At 36.9% G+C, this 20,609-nt stretch overlaps 1 protein-coding gene across 1 annotated transcript in view; it reads left to right on the top strand.

Moving 5' to 3' along the window:
* APOB (apolipoprotein B) overlaps positions 1-20,386 on the top strand; it is a 36,415-nt gene extending 16,029 nt beyond the window's left edge. Inside the window, 13 exon segments of the mRNA XM_066179999.1 lie at positions 356-567; positions 1,085-1,267; positions 1,485-1,606; positions 2,136-2,346; positions 3,553-3,728; positions 3,858-4,045; positions 4,305-4,450; positions 6,122-6,498; positions 7,343-14,923; positions 15,340-15,454; positions 16,281-16,464; positions 17,515-19,124; positions 19,126-20,386. Of these exon segments, the coding sequence (XP_066036096.1) occupies positions 356-567; positions 1,085-1,267; positions 1,485-1,606; positions 2,136-2,346; positions 3,553-3,728; positions 3,858-4,045; positions 4,305-4,450; positions 6,122-6,498; positions 7,343-14,923; positions 15,340-15,454; positions 16,281-16,464; positions 17,515-19,124; positions 19,126-19,336 (11,316 nt within the window). The 3' untranslated portion in view covers positions 19,337-20,386.
* Positions 20,387-20,609: the final 223 nt, after the last annotated feature.

The raw sequence follows: 20,609 nt of genomic DNA, 5'->3' as shown, positions 1-20,609 counted from the left end.
TGTTCATTGTCTTTGAAAACTGGTATTTTTTTTCTTACAATGGAAAACTTACTCTTGTCTTCAGATTTAAAAACAAATGCAAATAGCTCTATGTATAAAGTATTTCTGAAACATGAGTATTTTTACATTAAAGTAGGTTGGGATACTTGGCCTTTTCATCTTGCTGGTTTTTTTAAATTACAGTTACCACTTATATGGGCCATTTGATTATGTGATTTGGGAATCAGATTTTTTGAATATCAAAATCAATTCTATAAAACTTACCTCTGTATTATCAGGAAAGGTATGGGGTTTTTTGTATAACCATCAAGAAGTATTGGGCAAATAAATACCCTATTTTGTTTTTATTAAATAGATGCAAGCAGATCTCATTGCTAAACCTTCCATAGCAGTTGAATTTGTGACACACCTGGGAATAAACATGCCTGAATTTGCTGGAAGCGGTGTGGAGATGAATTCTAATATATTCCATGAATCTGGAATTGAAGCACATGTTAGTGTAAAAGCTGGACAATTCAAATTCAGTATTCCTGCTCAGAAGGTTCCAGTAAAACTCCTCAGTATCAGGTAACGAGAGCTGAATAAGAACTTTCAAGGCTATTTTCTTCCTTCTCTTCTTGGTTTTTATTGTGGCAAAATTGAAAGGCTAGGGCAGGCATAGAGAAATTTTCAGTTCAGAAAATTCCCAGACACTGTAAAACTGGGATTACATCTTTTTTTAAGACAAGAAAATGTGCCAGATAAGTGAAGATTTAAATTTATGGCTCCCAGATTATTTGTTACTATTTTTGAAATTTTATACAGGACTCTTAAAATTTCCATAATTTTGTTTTCTTTCAAATAAAATTATTATAAGAGCAATACATATTTTAATTGAATTTAAATTAACTATTTACATTATTTTAGAGAAAATGGCTCAATACACTAAATTATTATTATCAGTAATAATACCTACACCATTTAAAGCCAGGTGTTATTTTGGTTAGCCCCTACATTATTAAGCAAGTTTTGTTCAGAAGTAACTGTGTTAATAGGATGTCTGAGCACTTGTCCTGGGAATAAATGACTGTTTTTTCTTTTCTAGCAATACTCTGCATTTGGTGTCTCCAGCCAAAACTGAAGAGATTCCAACTCTGATAGAGAACCAAGCAACCTCAACTTCTTGCAAGCCTTTCATTCCTGGTCTAAAATTCTGCACCAAAGTATTGTACCCTAATTCTACTGACACAGAGGCAGTTCCGTATTTTCCCTTGACTGGAGAATCCAAGTAAGTCATGTCAATGTAAACTATGTTTATTTTGTGTTAACTACCTTCCCTCTTAGTCTCCAGCAGTCTCTCACATCCAGCTTACTTTTAAAAATCTTTCAAAATTTTCTGGCAGCAGCAGCTCAGAAAGAGAGCTGTTGAGAACTGTATGATTTCTTCTGTTTGTGGTCATGGACAAAAAAGTTATTCACAATGCATTTGTTTTCTGCTTCGGTAGATTTGAGGTTGAATTAGTGTCCACAGGCGAAGTAAAGGAATACTCTGCAAGTGCAAACTACGAACTGCAGAGAGAGGGAAATGACCAGTTAGACACGCTAAAGTTTTCTGTCCAGGCAGAAGGTAAGAGTCAAAAAACCTGTGGGGTTTTTGCTCAGTTTTGACCTGTCATTTACCAGAAAAGACATTTTTATTAATAAAACTTAATAGTATTTTTAAGACTGTAAGATAGAATGCCATTTTCACACGCAAACAGGCCAACAATTTAACTACATTTCATTTCATGTATGTAATCCCAATGCAAGATTTTTGTGATGAGAGGCTGATCTTGTATTTTGCATGATTTTAATTAAAGGACCATGTTGGTAAACGGAAGCAAGGAAGAAGAGATATTCAGGGGGTCTATATAAGCAAGTTAAAATGTCTTTTGTATGAAATAGGAAATGAAAACATACAAAACATCTGTGAGATCATTTAAAGAACAAAAGTATTGTTGCGTTGGTGGGTCAGCTCATGGTGTGTTTAGAAGATGAGAAGAAAAAAGATCTTTAGTGGGATGTAATTTTCAGCTGATCCTTTTTTATTCTCCTTTTAAGAAAAGTCCAGACAGATTCCATAGTTGTGAATAGCCAAAGTACATTATATTTTCTAGGGGTAAACCAGCATGAGGCCACATTGACCTTCAAGTATAACAGAGACAAAATGATTTTGACCAGTGATGTCCAGATTCCAGATGTTGATGTTGACTTTGGTACAAACTTCAGAATTACTGATGAATCCATTTCTGGGAAGAAGGCATACACCTTTGTCTTAGACATCAACAACAAGAAGATTACAGAAGTTACTCTTACTGGCCAGATACGGTAACTCGGGAAAACATTTAGAATTTAACAGCTGCCTTTGAAAAGATTTTATTGGATGCAAAAATGTGGGGAAATTTTATCTTTTTTTGGAGAAATTTCTTAAATACAGAGACAGATAAACTTAAAACCTTAAAGCATATTGTTTGTAATACATCAAATGCATGCATATTGATCTTTCCTACTATATGTATATATATAACATGTATCACAAGTTCCTTGAGGTAATTCTTCCACGTTTGCACACATGACTACAAGAATGCATTGTACTACTGTTATTGCAGGTGTGATAATCCAAGGATATAAACAAGGCATGGTTTGTTCAGAGAGGTATTATCCTTTACTGGATATGCTTGGCTCTAAAAAAAGTTATTACATCTCCCCATGAAGAAATCTAATGGCACTCAGTAAGAAACAAAACCTAAAATAACTGAGAGCTTCCTGTAAAAATTCCCACGCTTCTCGATGAGAATATTTCCGGGAACATCTACGGGGGAGCTAACAAAAATGTTCAGCCTGCCAGGGTTTCTAAAATTGTCTGCCTCACAAGCCCATAGTGAAATGGGCTGATCACATTCTTTAATAAACCTCAATCTTCCATGGAATTCTGTGATCTTGATGGTGCCCCAGGGAGTCTTTGTCTTTGCTGTTCATTTAGAATTGCCTCTGATATCAGTGGGAGCTTTGGACAGATGTCAGGGACCTTGAGTCCCTTTCATTTGCCCTAACATAACATTAGAAGTTTGCTCGAGTCAACAAAGTTACAGAGATATAAAATAAATGTGAATAAAGGAAAATTAAGCCCACTGGCATAATATATTTTGCCAAGTGTTTTGTTTCTATGCGATTCATGGCCGCAGTCTCTATCCTGAGTAGAGAATTCAGCTTGAGTAAGGCATTTAGAATTTGGTTCAGTTACAAGTTTACCAGGACAGGTATGTATTTCCATCCTTTTCACTCCTGTAAAATCAACACAGGCTCATTACTGTGTGTATCTGCACAGTAGCATTATAATAGTCTACTACAGATTTTCCAAAGTAACAAGCAGAAGCTGAAAATATTCATTGAATTAGAACAGTGTTTACAAGTTTGATTCAATCTAATTTTTTATAACACCTATTATGTCTTTTCTATGGTTTTAAATGCTGAAATTTCTCCTCAAAAAATACAATTAAACATTTTTATTCACATTAATTTTTTCTTTCACAGATATGCTGGAGTGGAAGAGGCAATGTTAAGAGGCACCATTTCTTTTCCTCGCCTGGAAACCGAACTTAGAAGTGAAGCATTGGTTAATTATTCACCAAACAAAGCATATCTTCAGATCAGCTCAGCTGCAGCAGTCCATGGAAACTCAATTACAAAAAGAATTCTTCTCAGATATGGTAGGGGCAAATACATGTTCCACGTACACAATCTGTAAATTTAAGCATCTTTTTACATTAGATCATAGTCTTTCTCAAAAAAAGAATATTCTTAATTTTACCCTTTTCTTTTGAATTCATGATTTTTAGATGCTGAGAAAATCGAGCTTGAGTGGAATTCGGGTGCCAGTGCTGCTGTGAAAAAACTGTCTTCTGCCTTCCCAACTGACTTTTCAGACTACCCAAAAACCCTAGAGAAGCATGCCAGTGAACTCCTGGATCGGAAAGTGGCTCATACAGACATGACACTGCGACATATTGTGTCACAATTTATCGTGGTATGGTTTTCAACCTACAGTAGATATTACAGCTCCAGTAAATAGCCCTGAGGAATTCTTAGCCCTGCCCTATGAAAGCCAATATCAGAACTATTTGTAAAATCACTCATCAGATTGAATAAGCTGTGTATTTCCAGCTTTGACAGAACAAGTAACTTTAGCAGATACCTAGATCCCAGTATTTGAGTAGTTCAAATAACTTTACTGGGAAGTCCTAAAACTTTTTATTTACTTTGAAAAACTTTTCTCCTTATTGCAGGCAATGAACACCTGGCTGCAAAAGACATCAAAAGATGTCCCTTATGCCCAGACTCTGCAAGACAAACTAAGTGCACTGCAGGAACTGGACATTCAGAAGCTTAACCTGCCTGTTATCACCATTCCTGAAGAACTTTTCCTGAAAAGGTAGGGAGTGAAATAGGAATAGTGAAACAGGAAACTGAAAATAGGTATATGTTCACATTTTAGTGTTATTTTATTTTATTTTGTTTTTTAAAAACAGCATGGAATTGCTGTAAATATTAGCCTAAAACTGGAATAATAACAAAGAACTTTAAGGTCAGAGAAATTATATGGAGCAATTGATGCACATATTTAATACAGATTTGACTTCATGTAGTAAGTGAATAGATCCCAAAGTATTGTATTATATTATAAGGGGTACTGAATAAAATACAGCAGTCAACATTCTTTAAGCCACGGAACTACTGAAACCACATTTCTCATAGATTTGTATGCTACAACCCTGCAGACAGTTCAGCCATAACCCTCTTAGGTCTACATTTTCCTGTGCTGTCCTGTTGGACAGTTCTTGCCATCCCCCTACACATTCTGGTTAACCTCCACCAGTAGAGGAACCTGACCTACTCCCATTCCTGACGTGCTCAGGGGGAAGCTGTACACATATGGACTGGATGCTTGCACTAGTCTGGTCCCATCTCTTCTACCTAATAGAGTTTCACAGGGCTTGTATGAATGTCATTACCCTTCTGTCAAATTTCATGGAAATGAAATGCTGAAATGAATGTGAACAGAGGCTAGTGTAAGATTGGATTCCAAAAATAAATGGAGGAGAGTCTTGAATTTTCTATCTCTTAGGTCTGTTTTCCCATGTATTATCTTTCATTGTGCTAATATGATACTGTGTGTTAATGACACACGTGTCTATTGCTGCCATTGTGCTCCTGAGCTAAGTGTAAGCAAGGAAGAAACTGCTTTTTCTCCTAGGTTGTTATCATCGGTGCTAGTAATAATAATAATAATAATAATAATAATAATAATAATAATAATAGGGTTTTTACTACTCTTTTATGTAGCTTCTTAAATGTTTTGATGTAAGGAACAAATTTCAAAAGTGTTTGCTTAATTTTCGTCCTAGGGTGTAGCTCTAAATTTAAAAATTCAAGATTTTGCAATATGAAAGACCAGTCAGGGAAACAAGAAAAGTATCTTTGCCAGCTTATTGTTCATTCAGAAACTAAGGCCAACTTTCCTTCTGTTTTGCCTTTTTCTAATTACACTTTTTCAGTCAACAATCTATTTACCAGTCCTAGTTCCTGGTCACATGCTTAGATTTTTATTACCTTTTATGCAAAATAAATAAATGCTCAATATTTGGATGAAACTTTTGAAATGCTTATAGTGAGAAAGATAAATTCTTAATTTTGTATTCTTACCATGTCCAATGCTGATTTTATGCATCTCTATAAGAATGCATCACTTTTTAAAAAAACATAGTTGCCTTTCTCTGGTGTTCAGCATCCCACAAGTGTGCCAGTGATTTTGGATTATTTTTTTTTAACTTTACCTACAAGTCCCTTTGTTTATGAAATGAGAGGAAAAAAACTTTGAAACAATTCCCTGATACCAAAAGTACTTTTCATAAATTCTGATAAATGAGTTCTTAAAAATGTTGATATTAATGTTTGAGCATCACATTTCTCTCTAAAACTAAAGTCAAGACATTGATATAAGCATGTAAGTAAGCTCAGTACCATGGGCCAAGGAGGAAATTGTGAAAACTCTGGTATATGCTTTATGAACTCAGTTTCTAACAGAATTATCTTTATTTTCCAGTGAAGGCCGGGTCAGATACAACTTAAATAAAAACAGTTTTGTAATTGATATTCCACTGCCATTTGCGGGAAGATCATCCGATGAGATATGGCTGCCGAAGACTGTTAAAACACCTCCTCTGATATTGGAGTCCATGGGAATAAGTGTGCCATCTCAGGAATACAGAATCCCAACACTTACTGTTCCAAAATCCTATCCTTTCCGTGTGCCTTTGCTGGGCAAGTTAGAGGTCTCTGCTAGTGTGTACAGCAACTATTACAATTGGACAGCCGCTTGCACCGTGACCAACAGCACCACAGAGAGAGTGACCAGTGTAAAAGCTACTTATAACACAAATGCTGATTCAGTTTTGGAGCTGCTTTCTTACAGTGTGAAGGGTAAGAATGTTTGCTAATACTGTAATGTTTACAAACCTACTTTAGTTATTTTATATCCCTTATATCAGGTACAATACATTCATTTGCCTGCACTTATTTAAAGACAGGTATTGCATGATCTCAAATCACTTTTCCTTTGATTTTAAAGATATTGCTTGTATCTGTTTATTCAGGCACTGAAAGTGAAGTTAATTTAATTCAGTAAAGACTTCTAGATTTCATATTTTCCTGGATATTCCTTACTGAAGAAAATGTCCTTCAAAACTGAAGGCATGATTCTACAAACATTTGTGCAGCTGATAACTCAGCTGTTTTCAAAATCAGGTGTGCAAGTGTATGTGTAGGTATGCCCACAATTTATTTCTCAGTCTAATATGTGTATATATGTATATAAAATTGTTTTATCTTTTTTTTATGTCCATATATTGCCACAATATGGTATTTTTAAATTAGTTCCCCTAAAATTGCAGTTTGGTTCTCAAACTGCAAAAGGACAACCTGACTTCATTTTCTTCTAAACTCCTCGCCATAACTGAGGCATGATAAAGAAAACACTAAAATCCAGGAATGTTAGATATAGGCTATCCTTGAGTCCATTATTATATTTAGTAGAGTAGTGTAGAAACTTAATTTATTTTTAGTTCAAAACTTTAGCTTCAAATATCAAAATAGTAGTCATTTTTGTAGAAATATTCAGTATTTACCAAAGCACTTAGGGCTTTAAAACAAAATGGTATAACAGTAATTGCAATTCAAGCAGTAGCATAGAAGTTCAGTGGCATCAAACAAGTTCTCAAAGATGAAAAGGTTACACTTACCTTTTGTCTCTTTTTTCCTATTTCAGGTTCTGGAGAAGTGTCATATAACAGAAATGGATTAATCTGTGCATATGAAAATCACCTGAAGCACAGAGTCTTAACATCAGTTTTTAAGCTGTCCGGCAGAAAGAATTATGAACCTATTCCAGTTGCAAACTACACCCTATCACTTACAGCATCAAGCACTCTAGGTCCTCAGCTTTCATTTTCCAGTGATATTGTTTCTGAAAAGATAAATAACATGAATACCAATAATGTCAAAATGGAAGGGCAGCTGGAAGTGGCTTCAGTGTCTGCAAGAGGCATTTACACTCTGTCTACCACATACAATGAAAAGAGACGGGTTCTAGAAGGAAAATCAAATCTGAAGTTGGATTCTTCTTATCTGCAGGCAACCAATCAGATATCTGGCAGATACAGTGATGGTTCATTTTCCATCACTTCAGTTTCTGATGTACAAAATGGGCTATTAAAGAACACAGCTTCACTGAAGAATGAAAACAGCCAGCTGAAAATGTCATCTGAAACTAATGGGAGGTATCGATATATTGCAGGTGTCAATAAGTTTGAAATAATTTTGTCAAAGGAGATGGCAGCACTTCGATCTCAATACCAGGCCACCTACAAGCAAATCCAGTATTTTGCCTTGTTTGCAGGTTCTCTCAATTCCCAGGATCTTGTTTTCAACACTGATGTCTCCCTGACTGATCAGAAGAATCGAGCTGCACATAAGTCATCACTCAATGTCAATCGGTATGGTCTAGCCAGCAGTGCAACAACCAACGTGCAGTTGAGTCCCTTGGCAGTGCAGAGTGAAATGAACGCCAAGCTCGACACTGCTGGAGGCTCCATGTCACTGTCCTCTTCCGGGCGCTATGGGAAAAACAATGCAAAATTCAATGTAGGTGGACGAGTGAGCCTAACAGAAATAACACTGGGAAGTGAATATCAGAGTACAGTTCTGGGCATGGACAACAAACATGTTTTAAACTTCAGAGTTAATAGAGAAGGACTCAAGTTTTCAAATAATTTGCAGGGATCATTCAAAGACATTAAGTTGGAGTACACAAATGATTTAAATATTCCAGGTTTATCCTTAACATTTGTTTCAAAATTAGACAACAGCTTCAGCTTTGACAAGTTCCACAAACATGTTTTTGACCTTCAACTGCAGCCTAGCTCACTAACAGCTAAACTGAGCAATAATCTTAAATACACTAAAACAGAAGTTTCCAACAAAGCAGAACTCCTTCTCGAGCCTCTGAATATGAACCTGGGTGGCAATATCAGAGGAGCCCATGGATCAGATGAAATAAAACACACCTACACCCTTACATGTTCTGGTGTAACTGCAGACTTGAAAACAGACACTGTGGCAAACGTTCAAGGCACAGCAGTGAGTCACAGAGTTCACCTGGATGTGGCAGGACTTTCTTCCTCAGTTACCATGAACACCAACTGTGATTCCAAACCTCTCCGTTTCAGCAATGCTCTGCGCTCCACCCTGACTCCGTTTGTCATCACCACTGACGTACACACCAACGCTAATGGAAAGCTGGTTGCTGCAGGTGAACACACAGGAGACTTGTACAGCAAATTCCTGTTTAAAGCAGAGCCTCTTGCTTTCACTTTCTCCCATGATTACAGAGGCTCTACCAGGCATAGCTTGAAGTCCAGAGGAAGGTACACTACACTGCTTGACAACAAAGTTCATGTGCTTTTTACTCCATCAGAGCAGTCAAGTGCCTGGAAATTGAAAAGTCAGCTAAACAATAATGTATATTCACAAGATTTCAGTGCTTACAATAACCCAGAAAAGATCGGTGTGGAACTTAATGGAAGAGCTTTAGCAGATCTCTCTGTAATGGACACATCAATCATGCTACCATTAACATCTGAAGAAGTTAATTTAATTGATGTACTGGGTCTCAGGGACAGAGTATCAGAGCCTCAAGAATTCAGCATCTCTGGCTTTGTGAAGTATGACAAAAATAAAGATATGCAGGTTATTAACCTACCCTTCCTGGAAAATTTGCCAGTTTACTTTGAAAAACTCAGAGGCACCATTTTATCCACATTGCAGGCCATACAAAGTTACCTTAAGAACATAGACATAGAAAAACACATGAAAAAATACAAGGCAACTTTGGACAAACTGCCACAGGACATTAACGATTACGTGGACAAGTTAGATATCAAAGGCAAAGTTAGCACCATGAAAACTAATCTTGTTGCTTTCACAAAGGACTACAGAATAACCTCTGATGATCTCCAAATTATGCTGGAAAAAGCTATGGACAATCTTAAAGAAATACTGTCTCAGCTGCAGATCTATCTGATAGAAGTTGAGCAATACATCAAAGACTGTTACGAGCAGTATGACATGAAAGCACTTATTGCACAGCTTCTTGATCAAATAGTTGAAACAATGACAGCTCTAGATAACAAATATCAGGTAAGAACAACTGTAATCAACATCATTGAAAAATTGCGGGTTTTTTTTCAACAATATGATCTTAACAAAATCAGAAGCAGCACTTTGGCTTGGATTAAAAATTTTGATGATGAGTACGGGATTACAGCTAAAATACATGAAAACCTAGAACTACTCAAGATTCAGATTCAGAATATTGATCTCAGAAGCATTGCGGAAAATCTGAAACGACAGATTAAAGAGTTTGATGCTAAAGAATGCTTAGAAAAATTTAAGCAATCTTTGCCAATCGAAAAAATTAATGAAATTCTTGAACAAATCAAAGACTTTATTCTAAATTGGATTGAAGAATATGAATTATCTGAGAAGATCAGCGCTTTCCATGGTCATATGCAGAAATTGATTGTAAAGTATGAAATTGATAAGCAGATATATTTTTTAATTGACAGAATGACAGAACTGCTTAAAACTTACAGAATAAAAGAAACTGCCCAGAAACTGACCATCTACCTGCAAAATATTGATGTGAAGTCATGCTTTGATAAAGTTGTTGCTTTTGTTGATGATGCTGTCAAGAAAGTGCAAACCTTTGATTATGAAAAGATGATAAAGCAAGTGAACAAGTTCCTTGACATGGTTATTAAAAAGCTCAAGGCTTTTGACTATAACCAATTTGTAGATGACACAAATATCAAAATTCAAGAAGTCACCCAGAAAATAAATGAGGAACTCAGAAATCTAGAACTTCCACAGAAAGCAGAAGCACTGAAACAATACATAAGAGATTTTAGATCTGTGATTTCAAAATACATGGAACAACTAAAGGACACAAAGCTTGCTGCAATAATTAACTGGCTGAGGGAGCTCATAGACTCAACAACATTTGCAAATCTCAAAGCCAAGGTAAATGAACATATGGAGGACCTGCGAGACAGGATTTCTGAAATGGATATTTCCCAGGAATTTCAGTGGTGTCTTCAGAAGATAAGCCAATTCTACAATTCTGTTGTCATATACATTTCTGACCAATGGAACACAGCTTTCAAAAAAATGACTGTGTTGGCTGAAAAGTATGATCTAAAAAACTGGGCTGAAAATTTAAAACAGTTTGTTGAAACTGGATTTAAAGTCCCTGAAATCAGGACAGTTATAGTCACTATACCTGCCTTTGAGGTTAGTCTCCGAAGTCTTCGGGAAGCAACATTTCGAACACCAGAATTCATTGTCCCACTGACTGATCTTCGTATCCCCTCCTATGAGATCAATATTAAGAGACTAAAGGACATGAAAATCCCAATGAAATTTACTACCCCAGAATTTAAAATTCTAAATACCTTTCAAGTTCCTTCCTTCACACTTGACTTGATTGAAATTAAGCTTCAGATTGTGAGAACAATAGACAAATTCATGTCTGCGGAATTTCAGTTACCATCTATTGATGTCTATTTGAAAGATATGAAGATGAGAGATATGCCTTTTTCCGACATTTCTTTCCCAGAAATACAAATGCCTCAGTTTCAAATACCAGAATTATTGATTCCAAAGCTAAATCTAAATGAGTTCCAGATTCCTAACATGAAGATACCAGAGTTCCAGCTCCCACGTATCCCACATACTGTGACTGTTCCTACATTTGGCAAACTGTCTGGTGCTTTCAGAGTCACCTCTCCATTCTTCACACTGTCTACACAAGCTGAGCTTCGTAATACCACAACATCTGCAAACAGTCCAGAATTTGTTACCTCCATTTCAGCTCAAACAACATCCAAACTAGACTTCCTAGTTTTTAGTGTTATTGCAGATTCACGTCTTCTGGCTCCTGACATGAAGCAGCTGAACCTTAAAAATGCCATGAAAGTTAACCATAAGTTCCTTAAAGTTGATCACACCAATGAAGTGGTATTTTTAGGGACCTCAGTAGAAGGCGAAGCTGAAACTAGAGCAAACTTACATACAAAGAAAAATTCAGTAGAACTACAGAATAATTTAATGGTCAAGCTGCAAAGAAAAATTTGGATGCAGAGTGGAGTGGCATATTCTCACAGACTGAATATTCCACAAGCTGATTTCTCCAGCCAGGCTGATTTGGTCAATAACATGACAACAGAGGTAGAAGCGGGATACATATCATTTACCTCTGCTGGTAAAGGGAACTGGAAATGGGCTTCACCTAATTTCTCTGATGAAGGCACTCATGACTCACATGCCACTTTCAAGATTGAGGGCCCCACTATTACATTTTCTGCCAACAACAGAATAAATGATAAATACCTGAAAGTCAACCAAGCTATGAGATATGAATGTCAGTCCTTAATGTCTGCAACACTTCAGGTTCAGTCTGAAATTGAGTCACAGCGTGTGGGACGTAGCCTTCTGAATATGAAAGGCACAGGAGAACTTCTAGGAATGAAAGTAGAATTAACAGGCTCTCACAATGCTCGGCTCCATGGACGGATTACTGGAACTGTAAATAATGAGCTTTCCTTCTTGGCAAACCCTTCTGAAATTCGTCTTTCAACAAACAATGATGGAAACGTGAAAATCAGCTTCCCAATGAAACTGACTGGCAAAATTGACTTCCTGAATAACTATGGGTTTGCCCTCAGTTCTTCTGTTCAGCAGGTCAACTGGCAAGCTACCGGCAGATTCAATCAGTACAGATATTTCCATAATATGTCTGCTGGCAACAATGATGACAGAATTGAAGCTCATATCGAAATGAATGGAGATGCCAACCTGGACTTCCTAAACATTCCTCTAAGCATTCCTCAGATTCAGATTCCCTACACTGGAATCAAAACTCCTCAGCTGAAAGATTATTCACTGTGGGAACAGGTAGGCCTGAAGGAATTACTGAAGACAACAAGACAATCCTTTGATTTAAATTTGAATGCTCAGTATGAGAAAAACAAAGAGATGCATGCAATCCCACTTCCTTTAGCAAAAGTCCATGAAGTACTTAATAAAAACATCCTTTTATTCAACAAGCATTTTGAGAAAGGCAGAAATGCAGCTTTAGATTTTCTCACAAAGTCGTACAATGAAGCCAAAACGAAACTGGACAAATACAAAATACAAACATCACTGAACAAAATACCACGGACCCTCAAAATTCCAGGATACACCATTCCAATTGTGAATATTGAAGTTTCTCCTTTCACTGCTGAGATGCCAGCCTTTGGTTTCACACTTCCAAAAGAAATAAGCACAAGAGGATTCACAGTCCCAATAATTGGGTTTTCGGTTCCATCTTACACACTAGTCATACCTTCTTTTGAGCTTCCAGTCCTTCATATCCCCCAGGATCTACGCACTCTAAAGCTTCCTAGATTCAGAATCAATAGCTCAGCAAACCACATCTTAATTCCTGCCATGGGTAACATTACTTATGACTTCTCATTTAAATCCAGTGTTATCACTTTAACTGCAAATGCTGGGCTGTTCAATCAGTCAGATATTGTTGGACATGTCAGTGTCTCATCCTCTTCTGTCATAGAGGCTCTGCAATTTAAGCTGGATGGTTCAACAAGTTTGACAAGAAAAAGGGGGTTGAAGCTGGCCACAGCATTGTCTCTGAGTAATAACAAGTACCTAGGAGGAAACCATGATAGCACTATCACTCTCCTAAAGAGGGTCATGGAAGCTGCTGTGGTAACAAATGTAGAAGTTGACACACCAGTTTTAAAAGTGAATTTCAGCCAAGAGCTTTCTGGAAATACAAAATCAAAACCCACTCTTTCCTCAGGGATAAAATTAATGTATGATTTTAATACTCCCAAATATGGTACCAATGCTGCAGGAGAAATTGCTCACAAATTTGCTTTAGAGAGCCTTACTTATTACATATCAGTAGAATCTTCTACAACTGGGGATATTCATGGAGTATTTTACACTGGAAATGCATTTTCTGGAAGTTTAGACCATGAGGCAAATGCCTATTTGAATGCTAATGGAGCTCGGTCATCCCTCAAGTTTGAGGCCCACTCTAAAGCAGATGGACTCTGGGTCATTGAAATCAAAGAATTACTTGCTGTTGAAGCATCTACCCGTCGTATTTATGCAGTCTGGGAGCACAGTGGGAAGAACTATGTACAATGTACATCTCGTTTCACAACAACAGGGACTCAGAAATCCAAAGCAACCTTAGAGCTGGCTCCTTGGGACGTATCAGCAGATCTTCAGATTCAAGCCATTCAGCCAAATCCCTACCTGGGCATGGCATCAGTTAATGAGGTTTTTGTAGTGAAAATCAGTCCTGCAAACCAGAAAGCTGGCTGGAAGGGTGAAGGCCAAATTCACTCGCTATCTCTCAGTCATGATATGCAGTTATCAAATGAAAAGTCAAAGGCAGATTTTTTTATTTCTGGATCTTTGGAAGGATACATAGACTTCCTCAAAGCCATAAAGTGTCCCATTTCTGAGAAGAGCTTATGGGATATTTTGAAGCTGGACATCACTACCAGTGCTTACAGGAAACAGTACTTGAATGGCTCGGCATCCCTCGTGTACACAAAGAGTGAGGATGGTTACTTTTACCCCATACCTGTGAACAAGCTGACCGATGGCTTCACTGTCTCTATTCCTGAGTTACACCTGAAGGCTCCAAGCCCTGTCCTCAGCACTCCAGAGTTCAGCCTTCCTTTCACCACTCTCCAGGTCCCAGCATACACCGTTGACTTGCGTAATATAAAAATTCCACAGACACTAAGCACAATGCCATTTGATGTCCATTTACCCACAATGCCAAAGCTAAGATTCCCCAAAGTGGATGTAGGAGCAAATTATATTACATTAGAAGAATATAAAATGCCATTTTTTGAGGTGACAATACCTGAATACCAAATAACCATGTCTCAATTCACTTTACCAAAGAGTGTTTCGTTTGGCAGTTTCTCTGTAGATCTAGATGAAGTAGCTAATAAAATTGCAGATTTTGAAATGCCTACAATTACCATTCCTGAACAGAAAATTGAGATCCCCCCTCTGAAAATATCCTTGCCTGCTGGAATTTACATCCCATCATTTGGTGCCTTGACTGGATCTTTCAAAGTTGTTTCCCCATTGTACAATGTCACCTGGAGAACAGACCTGACAAATAAGAAGGACTCTTTTGAACATTCCATTGACTCTACTTGCAGTTCAACATTGCAATTCCTGGAATATGACCTGAATGGTAAGACATTAAAATTCTATGTGCCATGATTTTGGGGAAAAAAAAATATTGTAGACTAGACTTTTTCAGATCTTTTTTCCCCCAGGCTTTGCATATGAAGATCTTTCTATCTATTTAGCATTGACATTAGGTGACACTTCTTTTAACAGCAGTGGCATTTTTTCATGAATTACTATCAGAGTCTCAGTCAGTCATATCCATGTTGAGATATAATGTGAATTTTAAAATGCTCCAGTCAAACAAATTTTTTCATGTCTTCTTATTTGGACATTCAGTTTTATGGGCATTCAGTTTCTCAAAGTTTCTCAAATTTGGCATATCAGTAAATTACCCCACAACTGGCCATCTAACATACAACTGGATATGCTTTTTGTATTTTTTGTTGGTAATACACACATTTGAAATGTTTTTCACAGTTGTTTCAAACTACAAATATAATGAAGGCGTGTTTGTTGTGATGACAACTGGCAGCTTTTCACATCGTGACCTGAGTGCAAACTACAAGGAAAATCTGACTATTTCAGGATTTGGGTAAAGATTTGCTCTAATAATGTAATTTTTAATAGACCTACTGTAAATGTTGTGTTGTTACTTTGATCTCTGATGCCCTAGGATGCTTTTCAGTAATTAATAAGAACCTGTGTATCTACCCTGCCATTACTGGCCGTGTCCTTTTCCCCCTCAAGGTAACTTGAAAGCTGTTCCCTCTCAGGATTTCTAGAACAGCTTTTCTCACCGGCCCCATGTCAGAAAACCACTGAGACATTAACAGAGTATTTTATAATCAGAGCAATCCTAGATCTAACCATCAACATAGTTGGGTTTCTTCCCAGTGGATCCCTCTGTCACCACAAGCCACTACAGAGTAATTTTTATTCACAAGTGCCCACACCAGGGATTAGACTTGGCTCTCTTACTGCCTGTTTTGATCTGCAAGTGCTGTGTTGATATATCCAAGGGACAGAATCAGTGAAGGCAAGTATAAATGCAGATAAACAGTAGCGCCTATACTTGTGTTTGTGGAAAGATTGCAGTCAGTTTGTAGAAATCTGTAGAAAGCTGACAACAATACGGCTACATGTTTTGCTTTGCTGCCCTAATTTAATGAAAATTCAAAACATAGCTCAATATAGTTTTTACCTGAAACAGAAAAATTGGAATGACCTGAAGTTTTGAATGTGTCAGGCTAAACTCTAAGAAATGTGGATAGTAAACCCTACATTTTCTTTTCATCGTAAAGGCATTGTTTACTTACATATGTATATGAAATTATGGGTGGTACTATGTTCAGGCATACAGCACTGGGGGCTTGTGCTTTCTGCATTGCTTCATGTCTGTGTATTTGCTGTGGTTGCAGAGTCCTGGAGGACACTTTATCACTAGACATCATCAGCCCAACTTTCACAGATGTTCATGTGCGTTACCAAGAGAATGAAAGGAAATCATTTGGCTCAATATCCTCACCCTCAACTGGGACCCTTGCTTATGTCATGGAAGAGGACAATGAAATTTTCCTTGCCAGAGTTTACTACCAAACTCAGGTAAGCTTGATATGAGCAATAAAAGGCAGAAATGTTTGGTGTGGTCAAAGGAAAAGTTCCCTTTTAAATTTTGTGTGTGTTTATGTTGAGATATAAATTAACCACCAAATAAAAACTAAATTATCAGTAATTAAAGGTTTTATTTCCTACACTGGCCTTTCCAGTACTAAAAATATTATCTGTGTAAAGAGGTGTTTTCAACTCCTTCACAGTTATATTTTCTATCTCCTATGGTCAAGAAGGCACACCCACTGAAAGTGAACAATGTACAAAGTCAGTTTTAGATAAGCTACCCGTCAGATTTAATAGATAGCCATCAGGCTACTTAGAATTACTGCATAAGTGACCATTATAGGCATAAGGTGACTAGAAGAGGTCAGACCATCTGTGAAGTTTCTTTTTTAAACCATTGATATGTTACAATACATGCTCTCATTAGTGGCTTACTAAACTAATTTCAGAATTAAAATCTTACTTTCCAAACTTAGATACTAATTTAGGGATCACAAGCAACTCATAATTCACTGTTTATTATAAAAATGGAAAATCTATACATGTAAACATATTCTCATTTGAGGATTTATTAACTACTCTGAGTAACTGTCTAGATTGTCTCATTTATTTAAATGATTACAAAATTGAATCCTCTAATATTTTCATATGAAAAAGATGCTTTTTGAATTCACTTTAATTGATTTCAGGAATGAGTAGAAGGCTCATTTTTCCAAGTAATTCATCTGCATTATGAGACATGATAGACATTTAATACAAAGGAAGGAAAAAAATCTTATTTGCAGTCAGGTATTAAAGACCAGACTAAGTTATGTTCTAGTTTTGCTCTTTGAAGAAGCTCGAAGTAGCTTGGTACAAGATGATTTCTTCCAAAATAATCTTTCAAGATGAGAGCAAACAGACAGCAAACAGACAGTGGGCAAAAAAATGGAGAACGCTTGTCTTAATAAATGATAACATTAATGATGCAACAATGAGAATATTGAAATAGGCTCATAAATAATATTGCAGTTTTCTTACCCTGTTTTGTGTTTTCAGTCTGCTCCCCAGAAGGACATTGACATACTAAAAGGTGAGATATCCCTCAAGGAATCTGACCAGATTCAAATGAAACTCAACTGGAATGAGGATGCTGCCAAAGACTTGCTGTTGGGTCTGAAAGACAGAGTGCCTAAAATGACAAAGGCAGTCTATGGGTATGTTGATCGGTACCATAAGGAGCATATGGGACTGGAAATTAGTGCTGCCACCTTAAAGATGAAGAACTTAATGCAGAATAATGTTGAAAAAGCGTACACTTTTGCTGCAAATCAAATAGATGAAATAGATGCTCAGCTTCGCACAGCCGCCAATGAGGCCTCTGACAAATACCAGGAGCTGAAGTTCAAAGCTAAACGGCTTTATCGAAGAGCAGCAGATCAGGCTGAACAGTTTGACTATGAAAGAATAAAAGCAAAACTTTTGGATGTTTTAATTGGCATAATAGAAGAGTACCACCAGAAAATAAAACACGTAATTGACTCAGCCACTGAATTCCTGAAAACCACAAAATTTCAGGTCCCTGGGCTGTCTGATAAATACAGTGGTGCAGAAATATACATCATGACTACAGAGAAGGTAGCAAAAACTGCGGATGTATGCCTCTCAAAACTTCAGGAGTACTTTGATGCCTTGATTGCAGCTATCAATGAGCTGGAAGTCAGACTTCCTGCTTCTGAAACAATTCTTAAAGGGCGCAATGTACTTGATCAAATTAAAGAAATGCTGAAAGATTTGCAGGACAAAATCAGGCAGACATTTGCTACCCTTCAGGGAGCCGACTTTGCAGGAAGGCTGAAGCAACTGAAACAAGCAGTGCAACAAGTTTTTCAGAAGGTAGAAGAAATGGTTAGAAGCTTGCAATCCAAAACTTTTGAAGACATCAAAGTCCAAACACAACAGCTGTTCAAAGATGCAATGCCTTCAGATTTTGCCCAGAAGCTGAGATCCTTGACAAAAGATGTTAAAAAATACATTTCTCAGTTCAGAGACTTTAGCGAGAAGACATTCCAGGACCTTTCAGAAAAGCTGCACCAGCTGCTCCTCTACGTAAAGTCATTGCGGGAGGAATATTTTGATCCAACTACACTTGGATTGTCAGTGAAATACTATGAGGTGGAAGACAAGGTACTGAAATGGCTGAAGGATACCATCGATCTTCTCATGGATTGGCACAACCACTATGTTCGATATCTTGCTGGCATGGCTACACGCCTGACAGAGCAAGTAAGCCATTTTGTGGAAATCCAGAGTCAGGAATATTATGACCTTATAACTGATGTTGATGGAAAAGGAAAACAGAAGATCATGGAACTCTCGTCTGCTGCTCAGGAAAAAATCCGATATTGGTCTGCAGTTGCTAAGGGGAAAATCGATGAACATAACAAGCAACTCAAGGCAAAACTCTGGGAGATCTCTGGGCAGCTTAGTCAGTCCCAGGAAAAGCTAATCAGTGAAGCCAAAAGGTTAATTGATCTAACTATAGAAAATTACTCTGCTTTCCTGCAATATATCTCAGAGCTTCTTCGCTGGCTTGAGCAAATAACAGCTGAGAGCATCAAGCCATATGTAGCTGTTCGCCAAGGAGAGCTTAGAATACAGGTGCCCATGTGACTGGCAGTCCATTTACCAAATGCCCCAAAAGAGCAGACAGGCACTCAGGAATTAAGTGGAAATGACACACATACTTATTCTGCAAGGCATTGAGAAAGGCTCCTGGAAATGGAAAGAATTGCAACACTTTACTGAGGAACAACTTGACACTGAGCAAGTGAGTCCTCAGGAGATTATGGAAAATATTCAGCAGTGCATGAACACCTGAATGGACATGTAAAAGAGGAGAAGTAACAAGTTTCTACCAAAATGTATTTAAATATAACAACAATCAGTATACTGGAGCTTCAGGTAGATATTTTTGAATCTGAATTTGTAAATTTTAACTTAATAATCTATACTAGGTTATTTTAATAAGCTTAATAAGCCAATAAATGAATTCTTTATTACATTTTTGTGTCATTCGTTACAACTACTTTTATTTGGAGCATGAGGCTTAATCCAACAATTTTCAAGGTCAATGGGAAGTCTTTTCTTTGATTTCACAGTATGTTGGATCAAGTTGATAATGTGCAATGCATATTGTAAATAGTCACAAAAGCTATGGAATACATAGAATAAACAGGTTTTAAGATAAAGGTCACATTCATAAGCCAGTTGAAAGAAGACTTGGAAACACAACTAATTCCCAGCATAGAAATACCTTCATAGATAAGGAAGAAAAAGAGCATGTATAAAAACATGAATTAAAAAAGTTTTAAATTCTGAAAATGGCATCAAAATTCGAAAATTAACATAGGAATATGAACATATGTAGAAATCTGACTCCTGGAAAATTGCAGATGATAATAATAGAAAGGTTTTCTTAATAAAAATTAATTTATGCCTGTGTCAGTTTACAGACAACTATGCTAAGAATTTTATGTAAGTTTTCTTTCTACTGGCTAACTTTCGTTTCAGAAATACAGGGTTTTCTCACCTGTTTCCCCATGATATTTCTGGTTTCACTTTAAATTGTCTATGTTTTACTTACTATGAGGTTAGTTGTGTCAAAGTTTCATGGGCATCACTGTGTATGATGTGAGTCAAAAAGTTTCCCCCTCCTCGGCTGAAGCTTAGACCATTTTAATGAATTCTCAGTTTAAAGATGAATTTAAAGCATGTTGAAGAAGTCCCTCACAAATAAGAGTATTTTTAACTAGAAAATATGTTGACCTGCAGTGGTGTACTATATAGACAGTCCTAGAGAAATGCATTCTCAGGCTGAAATAATGTTGCCTCTTTGAGAATAAACTTTTTGACAAACAACACTAGAAAATTTGTGCACATGTCTATTTTGATACTATCAGTTCACTCTGTAATGTGTTTGTTGCTTTTTCATTACTGGGAAAACAGAGAATCTGTTTGGTATGGTAGAGTACATACATGAAGGAATGGAGCACCAAGACTTTGATATCCCTATTAATAGATAATATTATTACCTGAGTAACTTTGCCAGTAATGATTCTTATCAGATAAGCTTCTTTAACCCTGAAATCAGA

This window comes from Chamaea fasciata, unplaced genomic scaffold, assembly GCF_029207755.1.
Source record: "Chamaea fasciata isolate MVZ Bird 193981 ecotype frontalis unplaced genomic scaffold, bChaFas1.0.hap1 SCAF_3, whole genome shotgun sequence".
Taxonomy (NCBI): Eukaryota; Metazoa; Chordata; class Aves; order Passeriformes; family Sylviidae; genus Chamaea; species Chamaea fasciata.
Note: the sequence above shows the minus strand (reverse complement) of the source record. Positions and strands in the feature narration are given on the sequence as shown.